The sequence below is a fragment of the Heterodontus francisci genome, chromosome 11 (assembly GCF_036365525.1).
Source record: "Heterodontus francisci isolate sHetFra1 chromosome 11, sHetFra1.hap1, whole genome shotgun sequence".
Classification (NCBI taxonomy): Eukaryota; Metazoa; Chordata; class Chondrichthyes; order Heterodontiformes; family Heterodontidae; genus Heterodontus; species Heterodontus francisci.
This window is the reverse complement of record NC_090381.1, coordinates 69,669,927-69,689,628: the sequence shown is the minus strand read 5'-3', so window position 1 is coordinate 69,689,628 and position 19,702 is coordinate 69,669,927. Positions and strand designations below refer to the sequence as shown.

Here is a 19,702-nt window from a genome sequence, read left to right as displayed (position 1 = left end):
GGGCAGGATTTGGGTCCAGGATGGGATTCCTTTCCCACATCTTCATTATTCTCCTCATCTTTGTCATCATCATAGTCAACATGGAAGAAGTCCAATTTCTCCTTCTCTTTATCATATTGCCTTCCTCCTGTTACTATGGTGAATCTACAGAAAAGGAGGGTACAAGCTAAGAGTGGGTAATCATATCCCTTTTAGGATTAGGGAGAGAGAGAAGGTGTTTCACAGAAATGCCACGGTGACTGTGTAGGTATACACAAACCTGCTGCCAGTATTCTGGCCTTAATCTCCTTCCTATCGGCTACATAGCATGCTCCTCACAGGGAGTATCTCTTGATGTTGGGGATGCTCTTTCTGATGCCCTGACTCCCATGGGCATTGCATGCAAGTTTATCCTTTAATTCAATTTGAGTGAATTTGGTCGAGGGTAGCAATTGGAAACTATTTTGCAGCTGTCATTGGACAGCTGATGTATGTAATTGGGTGGTATTACCTTGTTAAAGTAGAGAAAAAAGTTTGAGGATTGTACATGCAGTAATTGTCATTTAGGGAGGTAGTTACATCCGGTAAGATCCCTAGGTAATGCCCTTTTTAGCCAGACTGCGGTGTGAAGGTTTAGTTATGTGGCTCTTAATTTTAGAGGGTAAAGAGTTCCAAAGGAAAAAAGAGGAGACAGGCCAGTGCATTATCTGGCCTGCCCTGGTCTGATCATTGAACTGGTTAAACACTGTAACTTAGGTGCTGAGAATTGTTACCGAATTGCACTCTTCCTCTACATAGAATCATATAATAGAATGTTACAGCAAAGAAGGAGGCCGTTTGGCCCATTGTGTGTGCTGGCTCTTTATAAGAACTATCCAATTAGTCCCAGCCCCCTGCAAATTTTTGCCATACAAGTAGTAAACCAATTCTTTTTCAGAAGTTATCAAATCTGTTTCCACCACCCTTTCAGGCAATGCATTCCAGATCATAACAACTCATTGTGTATATTCTCCTTATGTCACCTCTGCTTCTTTTGCCAATTACCTTTAAATCTGTGCCCTTTGGTTACCAATCCTTCTGCCACTGGACACAGTTTCTCCTTACTTTCTCTTTCAAAACCTTTCCTGATTTTGAACACCTGTATTAAATCTCCTTTTAACCTTCTCTGCTCTAAGGACAACTGCCTGTTTCTCTAGTCGCTCCACTTAACATGGCGCACAATACATTTGTTTGAGTCTTCCTTTAATGCAGATCCACTAGTCTCTCTCTCTCATTCCTGTTTCCATCTTCTTAAGGAAGGCTTGAAGTTTAGTCTCCATAACAACAACTTGCATTTGTATAGTGAAAATAACATAGTAAAACATTACAAGGCACTTCACAAGAGCGTTATCAAATAGATTTTGACACTGAGTCACATAAGGAGATATTAGAACAGATGACCAAAAACATGGTCAAAGAGGTAGGTTTTAAGGAAGAGATACATAGAGGTTCCAGGAAGGAATTCCAAATCTTGGGGCTTAGGAAACCTAAGGCATGGGTACCAATGGTGGAAGCATTTAAAATCGGGGAAATGCAAGAAGTCAGAATAGGTGGAGCTCTTAGATTCGTCTTTGCCTTGCCTTTGCCCCTTTTCTGGCTGTCAGTGCCAGGTACGTCAATGAAAAGTGCGATAAAGTCACATGTGAGGCATCCAGTGCATCTGCCTGACTGAACTTAATAATCCAAATGCCAACCTGCTTATCTGCTGCTGCCCCAGTCAATTGCTGCAATCTGCAGTTAGTCTTGGCTTTTTTAAAGGCTAATTTCCTAGCACCCCAGCATATTACTTCAATTTCACATGAATTTATGCTGGAGATCCTCCACTGGCTATGCAAATAGATTGACACACACAAATCGTGGCAGGCACAGCTCTATAGAACAGAAGCAGGTCCTACCCTAGACACATTGGTCAGGATTTTACCGGCCCCAGGGCAACGAACTAGGAGGCTCCACAACATAGTTATGTTGCAGGGGAACTTTCCCAGCAGGAATGGGTGCAGTTCAGCTGTCTACTGACCAGAGGAGGACAGCCAATTTGAATAATATAGGCCCATTTTCCCAGGCTGCTGGCATTTTGCCGTGGCGGTGCACACCCCTTCCCCGCATCGGCTCTGTGGGGAGGCCACCAGCTGCATGGGGGCAGTCTCCGAGTGGGTTCCCGGGGGGGTGGGGGGGGACTTTGGAGCCGGAAGCTCCATGCCCTGAAGAGGGAGCCGCAGCCAGGAAAGGCTGCCTCTGCGATCCTAAAGGCACATCCGGAGGGATGTCCGCTCTGATTGGTGAAGCCTACTGCCCTCGGTTGCCTAATATTTTCTTTAATTTAAATTACCTTCTTGAGGGAGCCTCCCTGTTAAGGTGCCCTCATATTCTCTGGCCTGCCTCAGCAGTGCCTATCTCTGCCGGTGGGGCTGGTGAGACTCCAGAGCTGCCGGTAGCATCAGCAGCCCACCTGACACCCTTAATTGAACAGTGGGCCCAACAGTGGCCAATCAAGAGGTCGCCTCTAGGAAAATTATCGACATGGTCCTGCTGCCTGCTCGTTCAAGCTTGGGACCCACATATGGTCCCGATGTCAGGATATACTCCCTCTTCCAGTAGAATTCCTCCCATTGGCTCAAATCGAGCACAGCTCACAAAGTGGTATTTCAGGACTTCTGTGTATTTTCAGCAAATGGTAAAAAAAAAATCAGTATTAAATTTTGCATTGCTATTGTATCTGCTGGTTTAACTTTCTTCTGTGTTTATTTCTTTCTTGCAATTAATCAGTCACCACTTTAGTCTGAAACACTTGATTTGTCAGTATAGCTCTTTTCTGCCAATTGGAGAGTACAGGAGTATACAGTGGGCATATCATACTAATTTCCAATGTATTCTAGCCATATAAAAAGTAGATTACTAGTCCAGAAACATGCTACATGCCATTCACTACATGCAAAAGATTAAGTTTTTCTTCATAGGCACCACAATACATTATGGAACAAAAACAGAAAATGCTGGAAATATTCAGCAGGTCTGGCAGCATCTGTGGAGAGAGAAACAGAGTTATTGTTTCAGGTCGATTACCTTTAACCAGGAAGTTGTTTGTTGCAGCAAATAAGAGTAGCAAGTTGGGCAACAGGCCAATTTGGAACAGGTTAGACCTGCTAGGAGCATGGGTTGAAGAATTCGCACTACAGTGTTGAAACTCTGTCTCCAATCCATACTCCTTTAAGATTGTAACTCCCTGTGGAGGACAGGACTAGTGAATTTACTCTGTATAGTCTAAAGACCCACAAAAGAAGTCTCTTCTCCCTGTCAAATGTCATACTGTGAATGTAATTTATTTACATGCCTGCAATTTGCATGGTCCCTTCAGTTAAATCATCTCGAGTTTCTCTCTCTTTTGAGACTAATTTAATTTATTTCATTATATAATATTTGCTTGGCGTTCTGTTCATGTGTAGAATTAATCTTGGCCATTTTCCATCTGTATTTGCATGAATTTCATTCTTCCTGCTTCACTTGCATTTATATAACACCTTTAACTTAGTAAAATATCCCAAGGCACATCACAGGAATAATTCATAGAATCGCAGCACAGGAAGATTTATTCAGTCCATCATGCCTGTGCCAGTTCTTTGAAAAAGAGTTATCTCATTCATTCCACTCTCCCTTTCTTTCCCAATAGTCCTGCAATTTTTTCCCTTTCAAATATTTATCTAATTCCCTTTTGGAAGTTATTATTGAATCTGCTTCCAGCGCTTTCTCAGGCACTGCGTTTCAGATTATAACAACTGTATAAAAATATTTTCCTCATATTGCCTTTGGTTCTTTTCCAATTACCTTAAATCTGTGACCTCTAGTTACTGAACTTTCTGCCACTGGGAAGAGTTTCTCCTTATTTACTTTATCAAAACCCTTCATGATTTTGAACATCTTTCAACTCTTCCTTAACCTTCTTTGCTCAAAGGAGAACAACCCCAGTTTCTTTAGTCTGTCCATGTAATTGCAGTCCCTCGTTCCTGGTACCATTCTGGTTAATCTCTTCAGCACCTCCTCTAAAGCTTTGACAGCGCTCATAAAGTGCGGTGCCCAGAACTGGCCACAATACTCCAGCTGGAACCAAACCAGTATTTTATAAAGTTTAGCAAAATTTTCTGGCTTTTGTACTCTATATATTTCTATTTATTAAATCAAGGGTCCCGTACATCTTTTTAACAGTCTTTGCAACTGGTCCTGTTACCTTCAGAGGTTTTTTGTGCCTGCATCCCCTTTTAAAATTGTACCATTCAGCTTATATTGCCTCTCTTCATTTCTCCTACCAAAATGAATCACTTCATACTTTGTGTTAACTTTCATCTACCATATGCTGTCTATTTCACCAGCCTATGTCTTCCAAAATCTGTTGCTATCCTGCTTACTTTTTAATACATTTCCAAGTTTTGTGTCATCTACAAACTTTTAAATTAAGCTCCATATGCCGAAGTTCAGATCATCAATATTTGTCAAAGGTCCCAACACTGACCCCTGGGGGACACCATTGCACAGTTCCCTGCAGTCAGAAAAACATCCGTTCACCACGCACTCTGCTTTGTGTCTCTGAGCAATTTCTTTTATCCATACAGCCATTGCCCCTTTAAGTCCATGGACTTATTTTTACGAGCATGTCTATTATCAAATGCCTTTGAAAAGTACATATACACAAAGGATTACCAGACAAAATTTGACACCAAACCATATAAGGATATATTGGGACAAGTGACCAAATGCTTAATCAGAGGGCAGTTTTAAGGGGCAAGGAGTCTAGAGATGTGAAGTGATTTCGGGAGGGAATTCTGAGAAATTGGTGCCTAGGCAGCTGAAGGCACAGCTTCCAATGATGGAGCAATTAAAATTGGGATGTGCAGGAGGCCAGAATTGGAGTACAGAGATCTTAGAGTTGTAGTGCTGCAAGAGTTTAGAGGCAGGCAGGGGCAAGACAGGGGAGGGATTTGGAAACAAGGATGAGAATGGATATTATGTAACTATTAAATTACAGACAAAGTAAGAATATGCTGAGAACAATAGGTTTGCCTCATTTGTAAGTAACATTTGCTGGGTATGTGATAAAAGCTGAGCTGTCCATAGTCAAATCCTCATTGCATGCTAAAATCCGAGGCCTGAAATTGCTCGGGAGTTCTAGGAATCTTTCACCATAATTCTAGCAGCAACTGGTGGAAACTCTAGGGCAACAATGGAGATGGTATGCTGTGGCTCTGCCATTTCTGGAATTTCCTGAGTGCCTTGTAAGGGATGGAACTTCCATTTTCCCCTTACAAAGCAGATGACAGGACAGAGACTCCCCAGTTGAGAGTTTCTACACCTGAAACTGAAAAGGGTCTTGATATCATAGTGGTGTCCCTTAAGTCTAGTAAAGGGCAGGCGGTCACGTAGTGGTAATGTCACTGGACTAGTAACCCAGAAACCCAGGGTATTTCTCTGGGGACATGGATTCGAATCCCACCATAGCAGAAGGTGGAACTTGAATTCAATTAATAAATCTGGAATTAAAAGCTAGTCTAATGATGGCCATGAAACCATTGTCGATTGTTGTAAAAACCCATCTGATTCACTAATGTCCTTTAGTGAAGGAAATCTGCTATCCTTACCTGGTTTGGCCTACATCTGACTCCAGACCCACAGCAATGTGGTTGACTCTTAAATGCCCTCTGAAATGGCCTAGCAAGCCACTCAGTTGTATCTAACTGGTACGAAGTCAGTAAAAGAGAATGAAACCAGACGGACCACACCGCATCGACCTAGGCACCGGCAACAACAACGGCAAACCCAGCCCTATCGACCCTGCAAGTCCTCCTTACTAACATCTGGGGGCTTGTGCCAAAGTTGGGAGAGCTGTGTCACAGACTAGTCCAGCAGAACAGACCCAGCAGACATGGCAGTACAGTGGTATACAGTTGGAGGGAGTTGCCCTGGGAGTCCTCAACATCGACTCCAGACCTCATGAAGTCTCATGGCATCAGGTCAAACATGGGCAAGGTAACCTCCTACTGATTACCACCTACTGCCCTTCCTCAGCTGATGAATCAGTACTCCTCCATGTTGATCACCAATTCGAGGAAGCACTGAGAACGGCAAGGGTGCAGAATGTGTTCTGGGTGGGGGACTTCAATGTCCATCACCAAGAGTGGCTCAGTAGCACCACCACTGTCTTAGCAGGCCGAGTCCTAAAGGACATAGGTGCTAGATTGGGTATGCGGCAGGTGTGAGGGAACCAACAAGAGGGAAAAACATACTTGACCTCGTCCTCACCAATCTGCCTGCTGCAGATGCATCTGTCCATGACAGTACTGGTAGGAGTGACCACCGCACAGTCCTTGTAGAGACGAAGTCCCACCTTCACATTGAGGATACCCGCCATTGTATTGTGTGGTACTACCACCGTGCTAAATGGGATAGATTTCAAACAGATCTAGCAATGCAAAACTGGGCATCCTTGAGGCACTGTGGCCCATCAGCAGCAACAGAATTGTACTCAACCACAATCTGTAACCTCATGGAACGGCATATTTCCCACTCTACCATTACCATCAAGCTGGGGGACCAACCCTGGTGCGATGAAGAGTGCAGTAGGGCATGCCAGGAGCAGCACCAGGCATACCTCAAAATGAGGTGTCAACCTGGTGAAGCTACAACACAGGACTACTTGCATGCCAAACTGGGTAAGCAGCATATGATAGACAGAGCTAAGCGATCCCATAACCAACGATCAGATCTAAGCTCTGCAGTCCTGCCACATCCAGCTGTGAATGGTGGTGGACAATTAAACAACTAACTGGAGGAGGTGGCTCCACAAATATCCCCATCCTCAATGATAGGGGAGCCCAGCACACATCAGTGCGAAAGATAAGGCTGAAGCATTTGCAACAATCTTCAGCCAGAAGTGCCGAGTGGATGATCATCTCGGTCTCCTCCTGAAGTCCCCAGCATCACAGATGCTAGACTTCAGCCAAGTCGACTCACTCCGCTTGGTATCAAGAAATGACTGAAGGCACTGGATACTGCAAAGGCTATGGGCCCTGACAACATACCGGCAATAGTACTGAAGACATGTGCTCCAGAACTTGCCGTGCCCCTAGCCAAGCTGTTTCAGTACAGCTACGACACTGGCATCTACCCTGCAATGTGGAAAATTGCCCAGGTATGTCCTGTACACAAAAAGCAGGACAAGTTCAACCCGGCGAATTACCGCCCCATCAGTCTACTCTCAATCATCAGGAAAGTGATGGAAGGTGTCATCGACAGTGTTATCAAGCGGCACTTGCTTAGCAATAACCTGCTTAGTGATGCTCAGTTTGGGTTCCGAAAGGGTCACTCAGCTCCTGACCTCATTACAGCCTTGGTTCAAACATGGACAAAAGAGCTGAACTCAAGAGGTGAGGTGAGAGTGACTGCCCCTGACATGAAGGCAGCATTTGACTAAGTATGACATCAAGGAGCCCTAGCAAACTGATGTTAATGGGAATCAGGGGAAAGCTCCCCACTGGTTGGAGTCATACCTAGCTCAAAGGAAAATAGTTGTGGTTGTTGGAGGTTAATCATCTGAGCTCCAAGACATCACTGCAGGAGTTCCTCAGGATAGTGTCCTCGGCCCAACCATCTTCAGCTTCTTCATCAATGACCTTCCTTCAATTATAAGGACAGAAGTGGGGATGTTCGCTGATGATTGCACAATGTTCAGCACCATTCGCAATTCCTCAGATACTGAAGCAGTCCGTGTAGAAATAGAAATGCAGCAAAACCTGGACAATATCCAGGCATAGGCTGATAAGTGGTAAGTAACACTTGCGCCACACAAGTGCCAGGCAAAGATCATCTCCAACAAGAGAGAATCTAACCATCTCCCCTTGACATTCAATGGCATTACCATTGCTGAATCCTCCACTATCAACATCCTAGGGGTTATCATTGACCAGAAACTGAACTGGAGTAGCCATATAAATACTGTGGCTACAAGAGCAGGTCAGAGGCTAGGAATCCTGCAGCGAGTAACTCACCTCCTGACTCCCCAAAGCCTGTCCACCATGTACAAGGCACAAGTCAGGAGTGTGATGGAATACTCTCCACTTGCCTGGATGGGTGCAGCTCCAACAACACTCAAGAAGCTCAACACCATCCAGGACAAAGCAGCCTGCTTGATTGTCACCCCCATCCACAAGCATTCACTCCCTCCAGCACTGACGCACAGTGGCAGCAGTGTGTACCATTTACAAGATGCACTGTAGCGACACACTATGGCTCCTTAGACAGCACCTTCCAAACCCACAACCTCTACCAACTAGAAGGACAAGGGCAGCAAATGCATGGGAACACCACCACCTGCAAGTTCCTCTCCAAGTCACACACCATCCTGACTTGGAACTATATTGTCGTTCCTTCAATGCCGCTGGGTTAAAATCCTGGAACTCCCTTCATAATAGCACCTACCTCACATGGACTGCAGCGGTTCAAGAAGACAGCTCACCACCACCTTCTTAAAGGCAATTAGTGTTGGGCAATAAATGCTGGCCTAGCCAGCGACGTCCACATCCCATGAATGAATGACACGAAACATGAAGCATACCAGTCTCTACAATGGCACATACGAGCCCCAGCATTGAATGTTAGCCAGGCAATAAGCCTGGACCCCAAAGAATTTGGATCAGCCTCTTCCTCAGGGCCGAATGCAGCACATTCAGGATTGGGAAGACTGTCTGGGCATGAGAAATGTATTCCAAGTGCCACTTGCACCCACCTGCCTTTTGTCAATGCCATGCTTTCCCTCTGACCCAACAGACTTAAGTTAATATCATGCCTTTCACAGCCTTACAATGTCCCCAAGCGCTTTACAGCCCATGAAGTATTTCTGAAGATTAGTCACTGTTGTAATGTAGGGAAATGCAGCAGTCAGTTTGCACATAGCAAGATCACACAAACAGCAATAAAGTAATGACCAGTTTTTTTTTGTGATGTTGGCTGATGGATAGATATTGTCCAGAACACCAGAGAGAACGCCACTGCTCCTTGAATTGTGCAATGAGTTCTTTGATGTCCATCTGAAAGGGCAGATAGGGCCTCAGTTTAACATTGCATCCAATATCTTTGAGACAAAAGTGCTACCACTGAGCCAAGGCTGACAGTAGCTATTGCTATAGAAACTCCACAAGATGGCATATTGACGTGACTCTGAATTCTAATCTACCCATCATGGAGTATTTCTTTGTGGACAGGTGACAAATGTAAATTGGGCACTTCCTCACAGCAAAGGAGATGAAAGGCATCCAAGGTTATTCCTACACACCCCTTTATTGCCATCTATACAGAAGAATTGACAGAGGCTTGAGACCAGACCTCTAGCCTGTCCTCCATCTCAGATACATGAGGACGAGGGAATAAATGTAATCCATTTCTAAAGAGAAGATTTTAGACAAAAGCTTTCAAATATTGCAAATGGTTTTACAGTGTATTTTCTTTATAAGAAGTTCCACCTGCCCGAGATCACAGCAGAATTCTACAATGTGTAACATTTATTTCTTTTTTTTAAACTATAAACAAATGCTGGTGCAGTCTTTAAGATGCACTATATTGGCATTGTTGGCCTGCAGTGAGAACAGGAATAAGAAATGATCAACTACAACCTTATTCTTAGCAAAAAATATTCAATTTTAAAGTCTCTCCTGGTCCCACAATATTTAAAATTAAAAGTTCTTATCCTAGTGATTAAATCACTCCATGGTGTTGAAGAGGCAGGCTGCATTTTATTCTTCCACGGGCAGCATCGGGAACAGCACCCCCTGCCACTTTGCTTGCCCCCGCCCCCCCCCCCCCCCCCCCAACTCCGTGCCCAACTCCAAGGGCAGAAATAAATTTTCCCCAGAGAGTAATGTACCTAAATTTGCTGACTATACAAAGTTAGGTGGAATGTAAGCTGTGAAGAAGACACAAAGAGGCAAAGATATATATATATATATATATATATATATATATATATATATAAAATATAATAATATATTAGGTTGAGTGAGTGGGCAACAAGGTGACAGATGGAGAATAATGTGGGAAAGTATGAGGTTATTCACTTTAGCAATAAGAATAGAAAAGTAGGATATTTGTTTTAAAAGGCATAAAACTTGTAAATGTTAATGTTCAAAGGGACTTGGGTATGTTTTTGGAAGGAAAGCTAGCATGCAGGCACAGCAAGCAATTGGGAAGGCAAATGGCATGTTGGCTTTTATTGCAAGGATATTGGGGTACAAGAATAAGAAAGTCTTGCTATAATATACAAGGCTTTGGTGAGACCATACCTGGAGTACTGTGTGCAGTTTTGGTCTCCATATTCAAGGAAGGATATACTTGTCGTGGAGATGGTACAGCGAAGGTTCACTACATTATTGCCTAGGATGAAAGGGTTGTCCTATGAAGAGAGGCTGAGTAATTTGGCTCTATACTCTCTAAAGTTGTGAAGAGTGAGAGCTGAAACATACAAAATTCTGAAGGAGCTTGATAGGGTAGATGCTGATATTGTTTCCCCTGACTGGGGAATCTAGAGGGGACACAGTCTCAAGGTAAGGAGCCGATCATTTAGGACTGAGATGAGGAGAAATCTCTTCACTCAAAGGGTTGTGAATCTTTGGAATTCTGTACCCCAGAGGGGTATGGATGCTCCATCATCGAATATATTTAAGGCTGAGATAGACAGATTTTTGCTCTCTTGGGGAATCAAGGGATATGGGGAGCGGGCAGGAAAGTGGAGTTGAGGCCAAGGATTAGCCATGAACATATTGAATGGCAGAGCAGGCTCAAGGGGCCGTATGGTCTACTCCTGTTCCTATTTCTTATATTCTTATGTCTCACCCCTTCTTATCACTGTATCCTTATCCAGCTTCACAGCCTCACTCAAACTCTCAATTCCCCTGATTATGGATCTCCTTCCACTTCATGCCACTATTGGCGACCATGCCTTTCATTACCTAGATCTTCCCTAAACCTCTTTGTCTCTACATTTCCCTCACCTCTTTTTCACACCCTCCTTAAGAACACTTCTTTGACCAAGTATATGATCATGGCTACTAATATCTCTTTCTTTGACTCAATATAATTTTCTTCTTTTATCCTATTGTGAAGCACCTTGGGATGCTTTTTCTACAAAGGCCAGGGGATGTACAATATAGATTATTAGTGATTGTCCACCACTGACGCACAGTGGCAGAAGGGTGTACCATAAACAAGATGCACTGCAGCAACTCACCAACATTCCTTCGACAGCACCTTCCAAACCCGTGACCTCTACCACTTAGAAGGACAAGGGCAGCAGATGCATGGGAATACCATCACCTGCAAGTTCCCCTCCAAGCCACACACCACCCTGACTTGGAACTATATCACCATTACTTCACGGACACGGGGTCAAAATCCTAGAACTCCCTTCCTAACAGCACTGTTGGTGTACCTACATCCCAAGGACTGCAGCAGTTCAAGAAGGCACCACCTTCTCAAGTGATGGGCAACAAATGCTGGCCTAGCCAGTGACACCCACATCCCATGAACGAATAAAAAAAAGCACCCATTCCAAATGGTCACTAAGTGGCTATTGCTCAACTGCATAGCAGGGTGGCTGCCTAATCTAAATTAAGATTAGGAGCCTAATAAATCTAATGCACAACTTGCATGTAAACTTCCTGCCCCTTAATGTACTCATCAGCCACAATGGGGTATGCTGGCCTGATAATACATGAAACAGGTGCCTGATGCATTTCACCACATTTACGTGCCTTTCATTGGTTTTTCACCCCAAAATGTCAAAGGCCACGCTTTCCATGAATTGAAACGACCTTTTTGAAGTATCTAAGAATTATAATCCCTTACATTACTGGGATATGCATGAGAAATTTAAGTTTTCTCCAAAACCACACAGACAACCATATTGCTCAGACTAAAACCATTTGTTGTTTGAAGCAACATTTTATACAAGAGCAGGAATAAAACATCAAATTAGATAATAATATATTACTTGACTTTCACCAGTTTTCTCAGCCCATTCAGCATAAAAATTGGTTATTGTGATTTAAAGTGTTTTTTATATCTGTTAGAAATACAGAATCATTGGCATTTAAGGCTCCTTGGGAGTCTTACCTCACTCCAGATTGTTTGGACATGCAATAAAAGAGCCTGATGATTCTAAAGAATCAGCAAAAGCTCAATACTAATGCCTGGATAGGAGCAGTTTCCAGTTATAGACCTGTCAGTCAGAACAAAGGCATAATGGTAGCATGGCATGTTAATGAGTAATGACACCTAGCCTTGTGATACTCAGGAAGTGCTCATGCTGGCACGCTGTGCATTTTCCCCATCATACAAACAGTTTGTTTTAAATCTAATCAATTGCCAAATCAAAACTGCTTTCTTGTGAACAGCTTGGGCCCCATTCTCAGCTGGTGTTTGAGATAAAGGGCAACTTTCATTTTGTCACTTTTTCAGTGGTTTTCAAACAGGCTTGAAAAAAAAATTCACCTACTCCTTATGTAATTAAAGAATAAAAATACATATGAAATTGTGTTATTTGAAACAGGATGGAACTGCCACTGTTGAACAAAAATTGTATTTTATCTATTAAAGATTGTGTTCTTTTTCTGTAAATATTAGGGTTGTATTGTATTTTTTGTGAATATAATTATCATTACTGTTGCTTCTTTGTATTAATATTGTTGGTATGTCCACAGGCCTGGCAATACTTGGGTACCACACAAGCAGATAATGAAAATGAGCAGGCTGCAATTGTCGCTCTCCAGAGGTAAACCCTAACAAGCATAAAGTGTCTATAGTATTTTCTTAATCAGTAAGTGGGAGTGATAATATGTAGTTTCCTCTGCAGCACATAGCTTGGTCCATGGATTAATGTGTTAATTTTTTTTTAGCTATCATACAAAATTCAGATAATGAAAATGGGTTTAGTAGGGAGGAATTTGCTATGAGTATTTATAAGTGCAGGAATATATGCTCCATGAACCACAGGGAAAAATCATGGCCAGAATTGCAACAAACAAGATATTCCCCTCATCAAATTGCTTTAACAAATATTTGCCTTCATTTGGCATCCTTTTCTTAATATAATTAAAGGTAGCTGAAAAATTGTTACACGAGTATGCACATGACATTTTTAGGCCCCATTTTACTATTTTGGGAAAAAAGAATCTAGTTGAAGGTGAGAAAGTGGGGGTGCTTTTGGTTGTTTAATTTATACTATTTTACCCATCTGCTGCTGCCTTTGGATACAATAGCTCTCTCTGGAATCAAACCACAATTCCCCCATCCTTGTCCTCCAATGGATCCTTGCTAAATGATTTAAACCATACACCTCAATATTGCAGCAAGTATAAAACAATGGTTTTGGTACATGACTAGCAATCCAGAGGTGGAAAGTTTAAATCCAACCAACCTGTGAAATTTAATTCAATAAATCTGGTACTTTTGATAGACCAGTACCCAAAGTCCTTCAAGGAGGGGGACCTGCCACTCCTACTCAGTCTGGCTGAAATACGGTTCCAGTCCCAAAATATGTTGCTGATTCTCAATAGCCTAGCTCACTACTCAGTTCTAAAACAGTTGTCACAGAGCATCATCGTATCAGACAAATCTATCCACAATGACCCAGGTGTCATCAGATCAAGACAAGCCTTATACAATCCCAGTCCAGTTGATCATGTGGAGACTTCCTCGGTAGCTTTTGAGGACTGGTGCACAAGTTGGGAGAGCTGCCCGACCACTCTGTCAAGTACAGCATAACATACAACTCCTAGTAATATCTATTGTCAGCATCCCAGATTCTGCCATCACCATCCCTGGGTATATCCCGTCCGACTGACAGTATCCACCATTCAGAGGTTGGAGCACAAAGTATGCTTGCCACTGAATTTGATGCCAGACCACTTGGCTTCAGGTCAAACAAGAATTCTGATCAGCAGCTATCACACCTTAGTACATTTCAAAGTTGAACACCACTTGGAGGAAAGACAGAGGAAATAGGCAACTTTTTGAGCAGGCAGTGGTGTTTGGGTAGGCAGTGGCGTAGTGGTATTATCACTGGACTAGTAACCCAGAGACCCAGGGTATTTCTCTGGGGACATGGGTTCGAATCCCACCACAGCAGAAGGTGGAATTTGAACTTAATTAATAAATCTGGAATTAAAAGCTAGTCTAATGATGGCCATGAAACCATTGTCGATTGTTGCAAAAACCCATCTGGTTCACTAATGTCCTTGAGGGAAGGAAATCTGCTGTCCTTACCTGGTCTGGCCTACATGTGACTGCAGACCCACAGCAATGTGGTTAACTCTTAAATGCCCTCTGAAATGGCCTAGCAAGCCACTCAGTTGTACCTAACCGCTACAAAGTCAATAAAAAGGAATGAAACCAGACGGACCACCCGGCATCGACCTAGACACCAGAAACGACAACGCCAAACCCAGCCCTGTCGACCCTGCAAAGTCCTCCATACTAACATCTGGGGGCTTGTGCTAAAGTTGGGAGAGCTGACCCACAGACTAGTGAAGCAACAGCCTGGCATAGTCATACTCACGGAATCATACCTTACAGACAATGTCCCAGACACTGCCATCACCATCCCTGGATATGTCTCCCACCGGCAGGACAGACCCACCAGTGGTGGTAGCACAGTAGGGAGGGAGTTTATTTTTTTTTTAGAAATTAGAACATTACAGCGCAGTACAGGCCCATCGGCCCTCGATGTTGCGCCGACCTGTGAAACCATCTGACCTACACTATTCCATTTTCATCCATATGTCTATCCAATGACCACTTAAATGCCCTTAAAGTTGGCGAGTCTACTACTGTTGCAGGCAGGGCGTTCCACGCCCCCACTACTCTGAGTAAAGTTGCCCTGGGAGTCCTCAACATTGACTCCAGACCCCATGAAGACTCATGGCATCAGGTCAAACATGGGCAAGGTAACCTCCTACTGATTACCACCTACCGCCCTCCCTCAGCTGATGACTCAGTACTCCTCCAAGTTGAACACCATTTGGAGGAAGCACTCAGGGTGGCAAGGGCACAGAATGTACTCTGGGTGGGGGACTTCAATGTTCATCACCAAGAGTGGCTCGGTAGCACCACTGCTGACCGAGCTGGCCGAGTCCGAAAGGACATAACTGCGAGACTGGGTATGCGGCAGGTGGTGAGGGAACCAACATGAGAGAGAAACATACATGACCTCGTCCTCACCAATCTGCCTGCCGCAGATGCTTCTGTCCATGACAATATTGGTAGGAGTGACCACCGCACAGTCCCTGTGGAGACGAAGTCCCGCCTTCACATTGAGGATACCGTCCATCATGTTGTGTGGCACTATCACCGTGCTAAATGGGATAGATTTCAAACAGATCTAGCAATGCAAAAGTGGGCATCCATGAGGCGCTGTGGGTCATCAGCAGCAGCAGAATTGTACTCAACCACAATCTGTAACCTCATGGCCCGGCATATCCCCACTCTACCATTACCATCAAGCCAGGAGACAAACCCTGGTTCAATGAAGAATGCAGGAGGGCATGCCAGGAGCAGCACCAGGCATACTTCAAAATGGGGTGTCAACCTGGTAAAGCTACAACACAGGACTATCTGCATGCCAAACTGCGTAAGCAGCATGCGATAGACAGAGCTAAGTGATCCCATAACCAACGGATCAGATCCAAGCTCTGCAGTCCTGCCACATCCAGCCGTGACTGGTGGTGGACAATTAAACAGCTAACTGGAGGAGGTGGCTCCACAAATATCCCCATCCTCAATGATGGGGGAGCCCAGCACATTAGTGCGAAAGATAAGGCTGAAGCATTTGCAACAAACTTCAGCCAGAAGTGCCGAGTTGATGATCCATCTCAGCCTCCTCCTGAAGTCCCCAGCATCACAGATGCCAGACTTCAGCCAATTCGATTCACTCCGCATGATATCAAGAAACGACTGAAGGCACTGGATACTGCAAAAGCTATGGGCCCTGACAATATTCCGGCAATAGTACTGAAGACCTGTGCTCCAGAACATGCCGCGTCCCTAGCCAAGCTGTTCCGGTACAGCTACAACACTGGCATCTACCCTGCAATGTGGAAAATTGCCCAGGTATGTCCTGTACACAAAAAGCAGGACAAGTCCAACCCGGCCAATTACTGCCCCATCAGCCTATTCTCAATCATCAGTAAAGTGATGGAAGGTGTCATCAACAGTGCCATCAAGTGGCACTTGCTTAGCAATAACCTGCTGAGTGACACTCAGTTTGGGTTCCGCCAGGGCCACTCAGCTCCTGACCTCATTACAGCCTTGGTTCAAACATGGACAAAAGAGCTGAACTCAAGAGGTGAGGTGAGAGTGACTGCCCTTGACATCAAGGCTGCATTTGACCGAGTATGGCATCAAGGAGCCCGAGCAAAACTGAGGTCAATGGGAATCAGGGGGAAAACCCTCCGCTGGCTGGAGTCATACCTAGCGCAAAGGAAAATAGTTGTGGTTGTTGAACATCAATCATCTGAGCTCCAGGACATCACTGCAGGAGTTCCTCAGGGTAGTGTCCTAGGCCCAACCATCTTCAGCTGCTTCATCAATGACCTTCCTTCAATCATAAGGTCAGAAGTGGGGATGTTCGCTGATGATTGCACAATGTTCAGCACCATTCGTGACTCCTCAGATACTGAAGCAGTCCATGTAGAAATGCAGCAAGACCTGGACAATATCCAGGCTTGGGCTGATAATAATTGGCAAGTAACATTCACGACACACGAGTGCCAGGCAATGACCATCTCCAACAAGAGAGAATCTAACCATCTCCCCTTGACATTCAACAGCATTACCATCACTGAATCCCCCACTATCAACATCCTAGGGACCACCATTGACCAGAAACTGAACTGGAATAGCCATATAAATACCGTGGCTACAAGAGCAGGTCAGAGCCTGGGCGTGGAACTCACCTCCTGACTCCCCAAAGCCTGTCCATCATCTACAAGACACAAGACAGGAGTGTGATGGAATACTCTCCACTTGCCTGGATGGGTGCAGCTCCAACAACACTCAAGAAGCTCGACACCATCCAGGACAAAGCAGCCCGCTTGATTGGCACCCCATCTGCAAACATTCACTCTCTCCACCACTGACGCACAGTGGCAGCAGTATGTACCATCTACAAAATACACTGCAGCAATGCACCAAGGCTCCTTAGACAGCACCTTCCAAACCCACGACCTCTACCAACTAGAAGGACAAAGGCAGCAAATGCATGGGAACACAACCACCTGCAAGTTCCCCTCCAAGTCACACACCATCATGACTTGGAACTATACCGCCGTTCCTTCACTGTCGCTGGGTCAAAATCCTGGAACTCCCTTCCTACCAGCACTGTGGGTGTACCTACCTCACATGGACTGCAGCAGTTCAAGAAGGCAGCTCACCACTACCTTCTCAAGGGCAATTAGTGATGGGAAATAAATGCTGGTGGCATTGAACCCAGATCCTGTGTTACCGTTGCTCCCCAGGACCAACATGCAGGAAATGGTGATGAGTCCTGGTAAATAACAGCTCTGAATCCCCCAATGGAGGGAGAAGGTCTTGTAATGGTTTCACCATGCCTACTGTGACATTCTCACTAACCTTCATGAGTAGGCTTTTGCCAATTCCCTGATCTTTGGGGCTTCTTCATAGTCTTGATCCAGAATGGACACAAGCTGAATGGGCATGAGCTGAATGGCAGAGAAGAGTTGCGAGTAACTGCCCATGACGTAAAGCAACAATCAACTAAGTGTGGCACCAAGGAGGCTTAGAAAAATGTCCTTGGCCAGCTATCTCCACAGCTTCATCAATGATATTCTCACCAACATACGAGTCAGGAGTGAGTCTATTCACTGACAAATCTGGAGTGTTCTCCATGCACAGCTTTTCCAGTAATGAAGTAGCCCATACCATCCTAAAGTGGGGCTTGGGTTGAAAAGTAACAAGTAATATTTGCAGCACTTGATCATCTCCAACAAGAAAAGGTTTAACCACTTCCTTTGACATTCAACAGTAACACCATTGCCAAGTTTCTCACCATCAAGATGCAAAGGGTTATCACTGACTAGAAGCTTAACAGGAACAGCCATATCAACTTTGCTACAAGGAGCGGGCAGAGGCTGTGTAGTCTGCGACGACTGGCTCGGCTTCTGACTCCTCAAATTCTCTCTGCCATCTACAAGGCTCATGACAAGGCTATGATGGAACACTTGTTATTTATTTAGATGGGTTCCACTGCATTCAAGAAGCTAAACACCATCCAGTGCAGAGCAGACCACTTTATCAGCACGCCTGCCACTGGACTCTATCTGCTGCTTGTGCAATGTAGCTACAGGATGCACTGCAGCAACTCCCCAAGCTTAGTTTGGCAGCTCCTTCTACCTTTGGAACCACTACCATCAAGAAGCACGTGAACAGCAAATTCAATGGAAAACCATCACCAGTTGCAATTTCTTCGACCTTTATTGGCTTTCGTAGAATGAAACAGCACAGAAGGCGGCCATTTGACCCATTGTGATTGTGCTAGTTCTTTGAAAGAGCTATCCAATTAGTCCCACTCCCTGCTCTTCTCCACAGCCCTGCAGATTTTTCCACTCTTTGAAAGTTATTATTGATATTGCTCCCATCAAATTTTTAAGCAATGCATTCCAGATCATCATAATTCACTTTAAATTGTTTTCCTCATGAACCTCTGATTCTTAATCTGTGTCCTCTAGTTACCAACCCTTCTGCCACTGGAAATAGTTTCTCCTTATTTACTCTATCAAAACCAGTTATTAAACTATTATTTGTATTGAAGACGATCAACAACAGGCCACATGTCTCCTAAACAGACTGTTGCAATTTGGTGCTGGGTCAGAATCTTGGAATTCCAAACCAATGCCAATGTGTGGTCATCAGTAATGCAAAAGACTGCAGTAATTCAAGAAATGACCCACTAGGGATGGGCAACAAATGTGGTTTTGCCATGTGCAGTATGAAAGGTGAGGAACTGAGAGTAAAAGCAAAAGCACAGGGTCAAAACCAAGGGAAAAAAATGCAAAACAATGCAATACCCTGAAATTGCACCATAGAACTCTAACCTAATAGGAATGCTTACCGCATTCCATTGCGATTCATCTTGCCACTAAGTTAAACTGTCAACATGCTGAACACCCAAATGCTAACATTGCACTGTGTAATTTCACAGCTAATGTAATAGATTAAGTGTGAAGGAAATATAACTGTAAGGAAAAGAACAAAGACAAAAACAAAATTATGGTGAATTAGAACATCCCAGAGTGTTTGAACTAATTGATTGTCATCTTTGCTTCCTAATTTTATCGAAACCAGTGTTGTCCAATAAGTTAGCCAATAGCCACATGTGACTAATTGGGAATCCAGATGTGGATAACTGCATTTCTGCTTAGTAAATAAGAGATGAGTAACACACCCCATTGTTGGGCATGTGATCTCAATACTCCAATTCGCACTGGGTATGCCACATGTACTTTAATTTTTGTGCCCTTGTTTTTACAATGGTAGATGATAAACAGTGTGCAAGTATTTTTTGATCATAATAATTAATTCCTTGGTTACTGATAAGTGGTAGATGTTCCATTTGCCTGTACTTTGTGTTCACAAG

At 44.1% G+C, this 19,702-nt stretch overlaps 1 protein-coding gene across 1 annotated transcript in view; it reads left to right on the top strand.

Annotated features, from left to right (window-relative positions):
* pex5la (peroxisomal biogenesis factor 5-like a) overlaps nt 1–19,702 on the top strand; it is a 132,112-nt gene that overhangs the window by 79,368 nt on the left and 33,042 nt on the right. Inside the window, exon 9 of the mRNA XM_068041475.1 lies at nt 12,753–12,823. Coding sequence (XP_067897576.1) covers nt 12,753–12,823 — 71 coding nt within the window. The remainder of the gene's footprint in view (nt 1–12,752; nt 12,824–19,702) is intronic.